The sequence below is a fragment of the Manihot esculenta genome, chromosome 9, assembly GCF_001659605.2.
Source record: "Manihot esculenta cultivar AM560-2 chromosome 9, M.esculenta_v8, whole genome shotgun sequence".
Classification (NCBI taxonomy): domain Eukaryota; kingdom Viridiplantae; phylum Streptophyta; class Magnoliopsida; order Malpighiales; family Euphorbiaceae; genus Manihot; species Manihot esculenta.
In genome coordinates this window covers 4,225,938-4,235,472 of record NC_035169.2, presented here as the reverse complement: position 1 = coordinate 4,235,472, position 9,535 = coordinate 4,225,938, and the positions used below count along the sequence as shown (strand labels likewise).

The 9,535-nt window shown below is 37.0% G+C and overlaps 1 protein-coding gene across 1 annotated transcript; it reads right to left on the bottom strand.

The window, feature by feature from the left end:
* Positions 1 to 5,600: 5,600 nt before the first annotated feature.
* Positions 5,601 to 9,056, bottom strand: LOC110621965 (pentatricopeptide repeat-containing protein At1g79540). Its single transcript, XM_021766277.2, has one exon. It carries the CDS (start codon positions 8,544 to 8,546, stop codon positions 6,183 to 6,185), a length of 2,364 nt encoding a protein of 787 aa, XP_021621969.1. The 5' UTR covers positions 8,547 to 9,056; the 3' UTR covers positions 5,601 to 6,182.
* Between the last annotated feature and the right edge of the window lie 479 nt (positions 9,057 to 9,535).

Below are 9,535 nucleotides of genomic sequence, written 5' to 3'. Positions count from 1 at the left end.
AGTGATCAGGGCAGTGATTTGCCCAATTCACTAGTAGAAACTGACCCGATCGCTGGGCAAACTGAGCTGTCCAGCAGTGATTTGCCCAAATCACCAGAGAAGGCAGAGAGTGATCTGCCCAAATCAACAGACCAGGCAGAATCCAGTCAAAGGCAGAAACAACAACTTATGGAGAAATTCAAGGTACCTCCTCCCTTCCCAAAAAGATTTGCAAGATCCCAAAAGGAGAAAGAGGAAAAAGAGATATTGGAGACACTTCGCAAAGTGGAAATCAACATACCCCTACTTGATGCTATCAAACAAATACCAAGGTATGCTAAATTTCTCAAAGAGCTATGCACCAATAGGAGGAAACTTGCTGAACATAAAAAGGTAAGTATGGGGGAGTGTGTCTCAGCTGTCATTCAAAGGAAACTTCCCACCAAATGCAAGGATAGAGGAATGTTTGCCATTTCATGCAAAATAGGCAACATAGGAATAAAGAAGGCCATGTGTGACCTTGGAGCTTCAATAAATGTCATGCCTCTTTCTATTTTTAACTTGTTGAATGCAGGTACACTCAAGGGCACCAGCATTATGATCCAATTGGCTGATCGATCTGTTGTCTACCCCAAGGGAGTGCTAGAAGATGTGTTGGTGCAAGTGGACCAATTAGTCTTTCCAGCAGATTTTTATGTTATTGACATGGAGGAAGACAAGGGCAAAATCACCTCTGATATCCTACTTGGAAGACCATTCTTAAGTACAGCAAGAACTAAAATTGATGTGCAGGATGGAATTCTTCAGCTATAAAAGGAGAGCCTCCAAACCAGCAGATCTTCCTGGGATCAGCTATTGAGCCTCCTCTTCCTCTCGCCAGAAACTCTGCAGCTCTTCCCTTTTCTTTTCTTTTCATCTTTTGTGTATTTAGTCCACCATGTGTGGCTAATTTCCATCCTCTCTAGTTGAAGTTGGTGAATTTCAGATTTTGTGATGAATTGGGAGATTTAAATCTCCATTGTTAAACTTCTATTTATTTCCAATATTTATGCAATTTGATATTTCTATAATTGTTGCTTTACTTTTAGAATCAATAAGGGCCCATTGTTTTTAATTGCTTGAGTAACAATTGTTTAAATAATTTAGGTCCGTAATTGCTTAGAATATTTAAACTCACATTTAATCAAGTTGCATGATCTAAACTTGACCACGCGGTTGGCAAGGTTAGAATTAGGTTTCTCTAAGTCTTAATGCAGTTAACAGTTGTTCGATGCCAAAGGCCCCAAGGACGTTCTTTGGCAACTTGTTAACTAGTGTTTGATTAGCGAACGTTTCCTAATCAAACTAGAACTAAGGAGGAATTTGGATTGTGAGAAGCGTCTTCCACATCCAAAACTAATTTATTGGAATAAATATGAGTGTTAAAGAATCAATGATCAATTCTAAACAATCTGAAATAAGATCCATACTTCAACTAGAAGCGTTTCTCTTATTGAAATTTCTCATCTATTTAAGTTATTGCTTTCGTTTGCCATTTAATCAAAACAAAACCCCCCTCTTTTATTTACTTGTTATTTACTTTACCTAGTCATTATTAGGAAAATCTTTGGTGTCAATTCCCTGTGGTTCGACCCTATTGCCACTATCAACAAATTTATTTTGTTGGTTGATAATAGGTTTATTTTTTACGGCTTCGACAACCGCTTATCAGAGGCCCAACATCGATGGGAGGCTAAGGGGGATGATTGCCCGTGACCCATATAAGGGGCACATTACCCCTTTCCCAAACCGATGTGGGACTCAATACACCCCTCACGCCCAGAACCATACTGGAGCGTGACACATTTATGAGAGGCCCAACATCGATGGGAGGTTCTGATACCATGAAACCGATGATGAAAAGAAGAAAAAGAAAGTAGAAGTTTTGAGAGAAAATACTTGATTATTCCCCTCAAGTCAATTAGAATATATATACTACTTACAAGAGTACATATTAGGTAAGAAAATAAATTAATTCCCTAATTATAGCCTACTCGTGTCTCAATCATATCACATAATCGTATCTCTAATTATCACTACAATTCTATACTATTTACAGAAAGAATCTCAACACTAGTAAAAGCTCATCTTGACCATTGCTCCAGCCAATCAATGCCACAATTTTATTACATTCTAACTGGCGTATGATCTTCAACTCATTGGAGATGACTTCTTCATTGCCAGTTTGCTCTATGTAGATTCTCTGAACAGCTACCAAATCACCAGAATTGCATAGCCACCCTTGTAAACATGTGCAGCACCTCCTTGTTCCAATATCCTTTTGACTTAGAAAAGTTATCAGTAGCTGAAGCTATATCTTGTATGGCATTTCCTAATGAATAAATCTCTTTCAAAAATGTTCAGTGACACTTGGGCCTATTTGCTTCCCTTCCTCTTTCCTTTCGGTTGAAGCATTGCAAAAGCTACAGGCATTAGAACTATAGAAAATATAACAGCTCTCATCCAGTTGAGCTTTCCATGCTTATTCTCTGCTTTGTTAGTGATAAACAAGCAAGTAGCAATTTCTGCAGGCAGAATTAATGGAATTTGAGTCATCACCATGTGCCCGCTACAGACTGAGTAGCGCATCCCTTGAACGAATGATTCTGTATAGATTAATGTTAGTTTTGCACTGTCACATTAGCTTCTTTCTCGCCCATAGACTAACGGTAACATAGAACTTAAAGGAAGGGACCTTTTAGTTGAGTTTTTGAAACCACGAAGTCTAAATAGTTAATTTTTCCATGCTATAAAGACCAAATAGTAATTTTTCTTAAAAATGATATCACTATTTCATTATCTCATGTTCTCGAAAAAGAAGTGTTCCTTCTGGAGAAAGAGACGGTGAATTTAGATATCTTTCCATATGGCAATAAACAAATCTAACAAAATGCGAAGGATGAAGAATCAAAATCTATACTAATATCCAAAATGGGATGATGAAATATTAAGATTTAAACCTTTTATCTGGTCCTATTCCCACATTTGCTTTGAAGGCCTAAAATTTGGTTCTATAACCAAAGCTACTCCAAAATCACTAAGCTTAGCATTGAAATTCAAGTCCAGCATTATATTAGCAAATTTGATTCTGCGTGTGCACTATATGTTATCCAACTCTTCATGCAGATGCCAAATTAAGAGCTACATCATACCTCATCTTCTATGGAAGATGCATGCCATTTTGAAAAGATGCTTGTCTAGACTCCCATTAAACATATATTAAGACTGACAAAGCGCTGAACGTAATTTCTCTGTACAATAAATGGCACAATCTTCATTGTTGAAGACTTCTTTATGCTCCAAGCAAATTCTCTCAACAGCTGCTAAACAATCAGAATTACATACACATCCACCATCTCCTTGCCCGTTCACTTGAAAAATTATTAGTAGCAGAAGCTATTTCATGTTCAGGCGATTCCTATTCAGCAAATCTTCTTGAAAATTTCAGTGGCTCATTTCAGCTGCCCTCTCATGTCAATAGAGACATTGCATAAAATATAGTCATTAGCATAGTAGAAAACATGGTAACTGAATTCCAGTTGGTCTTCCACGGCTAAATTTCTCCATAAACAAACAAGCGACAATTTTTTCAGCATGATGGAGCTATCACCATATGGCCAGAACATACTAAGGTGTGTTTTGTTATCACTCTTTAACATGCTTTGAACAGAAGCATTCGCATTTACCAATCCATTTTTGTATCCCAAGCAAAACTGAGCTCTTAGGTTGTAAATGGCCAAGAATTCATAAAGCTCTATTTAGGGGAGCCCAGAAATCAGCTTCATCACTGATAGCTTCAAGTATGAGTGCAGCCACGTCCAAGACTTTTTCATAAGCAAGAGAGGCACATGTAGGATTCCTAGTGAAGATGACATTGCTTCCCCAAGAACTGAAACCCGAAACTTAATAGGAAAACATGGTGAAAAAAAAAGATAGCAAAAAGAACAAAATGAAAATCCCAATAAAGGATAAAAAGTAATTCAAGACGGAGAAAAACTGACAAGTTGGATAAAGAAACAGTTTTAAGCATAAAGTAACGCCAATTCTAACAACGTCCAATTACACCACAACCCTGTCTTTGAACTACATATATTACATTGCACCTGCTGCAAGATGGCCTGAAACAGCTATGCTGAACCTAAAAGGATGAACATAGCAAGAAATAACATAAAACGACCAATGGGTTTGATTTGCATGATGTGAATTGTGAACCCTTTCTATGATCAATCAAAGAAAAATCATTTTCCTTGACGAGTTCACAAATTCCTAGAATTGATAAGTGTCATGGACATAAAACTAAGAACAGAGGAAACACATAAGAAAGAGTTAGATAATTAATGATTAAAGCAATGATGGATGAGTTGATGAACAAATATGGTGACATGCAGAGGCGTTTAGTATTTTATGCACGCCAAGGCATTATTAACCATCTCAATCCCTAGGTCCAGAACAAGAGGACCAAAAAAGTGTTTTCATTGCATAGAACTGATAAATGCATGCAGACGGTATAGTTACAGCTCTTGATTCATTGTATCCGATAGAACTCCATTCAACTGCAACAAAACACATAACCTAAAGGAGAATAAAGATTCCAATAATTTCGTTACAGGGGTAATTTCCTTTCTTCTTCCTTTTTCTGTTTTTATTTCACTAAGAGTTCCCTCGAGTCTTACAAATTACAATGATCACATAATACAAGATTTACACCTATTGACGATACCAAAATATTCCCGAGCATCGAAGTTAAGGAAAAGATAGTTCAATTTCCAGCTACCAGGTACAATGCAGAAAAGAACTACTGATTCAACCAATTCACAGAACCCTAATTGTGGCATTCAAGATTAATTTGTATGAAAAATAATACTCTTTAAGCAGTAGAAAGTATGGATAAGAACATTTTATCACAATCAAACTGAGGTAAACAACAGAAGAATTGACAATATAATGTTACGAAGTGCCAAGTGCCGACATTAGCAAGCATCTATTCAAGTACATGACTGACCAGATCAGATGTTAGAGATGACACGAGAACTTTAAAAGACTTGACGCAAAATAATATGGAATCTTGTTTCCCTAATATAGAAACCACAGGACAAACAACTATCAATTAATTCATAGAAAATGAATTCACACTTCAATCAAGGACCCTACAAATGAAGCATGAAGCAATTTTGTAGTTTTACATTTGGTGCTGCTTATTGCTCATACATAATAGTAACCCGTGATACTTGCAAAACTTGTTAGTGTGATGGTATGCACAATACCATCTGAAAGATGTAGGTATGCACAGAACACATACATGGTTAAGAATACATAAGAGATTAGAATGTGCATACATACATGTGCACGTTAAATTGAGGAAGATATCTCACCGTTCAACAAAAATGAAATTTTGGACGGTGAGACATGAGCTGCCAGTTACAACCATAACTATACCACATTGAGAGTGATAGCTATAAGCCTACCTCTCATTAAGCTTTGCCTGACACATCAACTTCATCTACATGATCAAAACAGAATAGCATAGAATAACACAAATAGCACTTACCAATTACCATGAATATAAACATAGAACAATTCAGTTTCAATCAAATTAGTACTTTTTTCTCCCTTTTCTCTTTTCTCTGAACAAGTAATAAACTTACAAATAAATTTCAGTATACAAGTTACAGAATGTTTGAGATGGACATAAAATCATGAACCATCAACTTTCTTGATGATTGGTTATTCCATCCAGTAAAATCTGAAAAAGTTTAGGTCCACTAATCTAATCGTAACCGGTAAAGAATACAAGATCAAGGCTTTGATTTACAACAATTGCAACAACTGCCTGGATGGAAACAAAATAATGGAAAAGCAAGCTCATGAAATTGCAATTTTATTGACATTATCAAACTCAACTGAGCTTCATCCCATCCTTAGTGGAATCGGCCCCACCAGTTCTCTCGCTTCATCCTGTCAGTCTAAAGCTGCATTTTTTTCATTTCTTGGAGTAATGCCCCAGCAGTTGTCAAAGTTCATTTTCAGCTTCTATTCCATTTCTAGTAAAACCCAGGATTCTAATGAAGATGCTCAGTTCTCCTTCAAAGAGACTAAAAAGGGTCCCCAGTCAACTTACATTTTCTTGGAGCATGGTTTTGGAGAAAGTTGAATATTTAAGAAGCTTACTCTTTCTTGTCCCTAAAATGTACCGGATCACCATGTAAAAGGAACTTTGTAGTTCGGTGAAGGTGAGCTTCCAAATTATATCCCAGTGATTCCATTCTGTTCAAAAGATCAAATGCATGATCCTTTTTCTCATTCGAACGAAGGAGCAACTTAAGTAGATGATTACAAATTCGTGGCATCAAAATGTAACCTTTCTCAATTGTGTAAAGGAACATTTCAACTGCAAGATCAAGATTTCCATCTCTGCATAATCCATGTATTAACTTCACACAACTTGGAGGAGTAATAATTGCTTTACAATCCTGAAGAATGAAAAATATCTTCAAAGCCTCTTCTAATCTACCTGCCTGACACAGTCCAATTAGCCAAATAGTATATGGTGCCAACTCAAAATCATTTAACCTAAAGTCCATCTCAAGTAACCCTCGAACTGCCTTCTCCAGCTCTCCCTTCTCAAAGTATTCCTCTATCTTTTTAACTTCTTCATTGTCTCGGCCAGGAGTGTTATGCAGATATTGCAACCAAATATTAAAAGCTAAAGGTACCTTCTTTCTCCTGCATGACCAAGTCATAAGTGATTTATAAACAGCCGTAGTTGGTGCACACCCAGCCTTCAACATCTGATCAAACACCTTAAAGGCATCCTCATCTCTTTTAACAATTAGAAGCCCATTTATAAGGGTTCCATACGTTACAGAATCTGGTGACAACCCCTTGAGTTGAAGCTCCTTTAAGAGCTTAAAAGCACCATTAATGTTGCCTGCCTTGCAATAACCGTTAATCAGAATGTTGTAAGTTATAATGTTAGGTGCAACCCCACTATCAGCAAGTTGCATGAGAGTCTTATATGCCTTGAGAATGAATCCTGAGATACACAATTGCTCCACCATAGTTTGTAGACTTGCAGTGTCAAGAATCCGATTAGCACCCTGAGAAAGACGTAGAAACAATGAAGGATTTCTCCCTATCTCCATCCTGTAAAATAAAAGTTGAGCTTCCTCAAGCTTTCCAGCCTTACAAAGTCCATAAATAAGAGCATTGAATGTAACCACAGAAGGATAACACCCATGCTTCTCCATCTCATCAAACATTTGTTGTGCATCCCCAACCAACCCTTTCCTGCACATACCGCAAATGAAAATGGTATAAGTGCAGGCATTTGGAAAAGAATCATGGTTCGAAATCTCAAGATGAAGTGATTTTGCCTCGTCCAAGAGACCCATATCACAAAAACCTTTGATCAAAGCATTATAACAACGAGTATCAGGAACCACACCTCTATCAGTCATTTCACTCAACAACTTTAATGCATCCTCAACCTTGCCTGCTTTCAATAACCCCTTGATCATTATAGTGCACAAGACAACATCAGCCTCGATATTATCCTCAATCATTTGCCTGTACCACAATTGCGCATCTTCAAACCTCCTCACTCTAAACAGCCCATCAATCAAACAACTGTATCCCTCTTTGTTAAGCACATAACCATCCTCTTTAAAAAGCTTTAAAAGTGCCAATGCCTCATCGACTCTACGTAACTTACAGAACCCATCAAGCAAAGCATTATAAGTGACAAGATCAGGCTTGCACCCACTATCTTTCATCGTATTAAGCAACCTATAAGCATCGTCAGTCCTCTGAGCTTGACACAAACCTGAAATTATTATTGTATATAAAACCTTATTTGGCAAAATTCCTCTTTGCGTCATTTCATCGAGCATCTGAAGTGCATTCTGGGTTTTCCCACTCTTACAAAGAACATCTATCAACATGCTATACGTAAATATATTTGGTAAGCAATTGAGCTTCAACATTCTATTATAAATCCCTAAAGCTAACAAAAAAACTTCTCTGCTCACTATGACATGCAAAATTGTATTATAAGTAAAAACATCAGGCTCACAGTCAACATCTTTCATCATTTCAAAAGCTTCCACGGCTTTCTCAACCATACCCATCTTCGCGTATGCTTGAATCAGCACTGTAAATGCATCAGCCGATATTGAAATATGACAATTCTTTATATCTTTGATAACTTGCCAATACAATTCAAACCCATTATCTTTAATGAGCATATCAACGATTACAGTGCGAGATACCCACGAGCGAAAACGCTTGTACTTGGATGCCCAGATAAAAAAACGAAAGCACAATTGAGGACTTGGTGGATTTTCGATTATAGAAGAGACAATGCCAGGAGATAAGAATGGAACCAAAGGTTCTAATGCTGGTTCCATGGGTTTGGCAGTGGCAACGATGGGGAGAACTTCATTGACAACAGCCATTTCTTCCGTGCAGTAGGTGCGAAGATTCTGAATCCATGGATGAGAGATTTGGCGTAATAGGGAGTGAAGTTTCATGATCGGGACATTGATTTGGACTTTAACGCTTATGGGATTTTCGGTGGATTGACGATTAGGGTTTTAGACGGGTTTTTGCGAGCAGGGGTTGAGGAATTGAGGCAGCGTTTGTGTTTGGTTTGCGAGAAAGGAGGGGAAAAAGAGGGTTTGATTTACTATGGCTGATCGGTTTCAAACTCATCGGTTGAGTTTTCAATCGGTTCTAGTTTTAGAGTTTCTTCGAGCTCATAGTTAATGAGATTTTATAGCAGGAATTGTACTAAGTTGAAGGGATTATAATTCTGGTAAAAGAAACGGGCAAAAGGAAAAATGAAAAGGAAAAGAGGATCGGAACTAAAAAAAATTCAAAAGATTTTAACTGTTTTAATTTTCAATTATTTTCTGCTTTCGTTTATTATTGATTTCTCTATTTCTCTACGTTTGGATGGAAAAGATTTTGTTTTCTTTTGAGAAGTTTTTTTTAGTAATGGTTTCTTCACATCCTCGGTCTAACTTTTTGTATTTTTATTTGGTTTGTTTTTTTTTTTTTTTTTTTTTCTTTCTCTGCTCAGATTTGAACTTGCATATTAAGGGATTATGGTGATATGTTGTTGCGTGTGGTTCTTGCGATGGTGCTATTGAGAATCTATTTTGTTCGATGGTGATTTGCTTTGGAAATCTTGTGGTTGCACAGTTTGAGTTTTGGCTCCCTCAAACTATAAGAGAATAAGATGTTGGTAAGCATTCCATCGCGGTTTGCATTATTTTTCAGTATTCCAACTGCATGCACGAGGTTTAGCTTTCTAGTTTTCATGAGACCTCTGCCAAATTTCTTTTGGTGTTGCAAATTGAAATAGTATAATTTTAAATTTTTACTTTGATTTTGTGGTTTTATAATGAGCTTTACGGCTGGTTGTCGAAAATTGATTATTATGTGTAAGCTACCAGAGGATCTGGGATGGTTGGCAAGTGGTGAAAGAGTTTAGGCTTTCTGAGTTTGGGTTTAATTT

Coding starts and splice junctions, on each gene's coding strand:
- LOC110621965 (XM_021766277.2), bottom strand. CDS start 8,546: ATGAAACTTCACTCCCTATTACGCCAAATCTCTCATCCATGGATTCAG.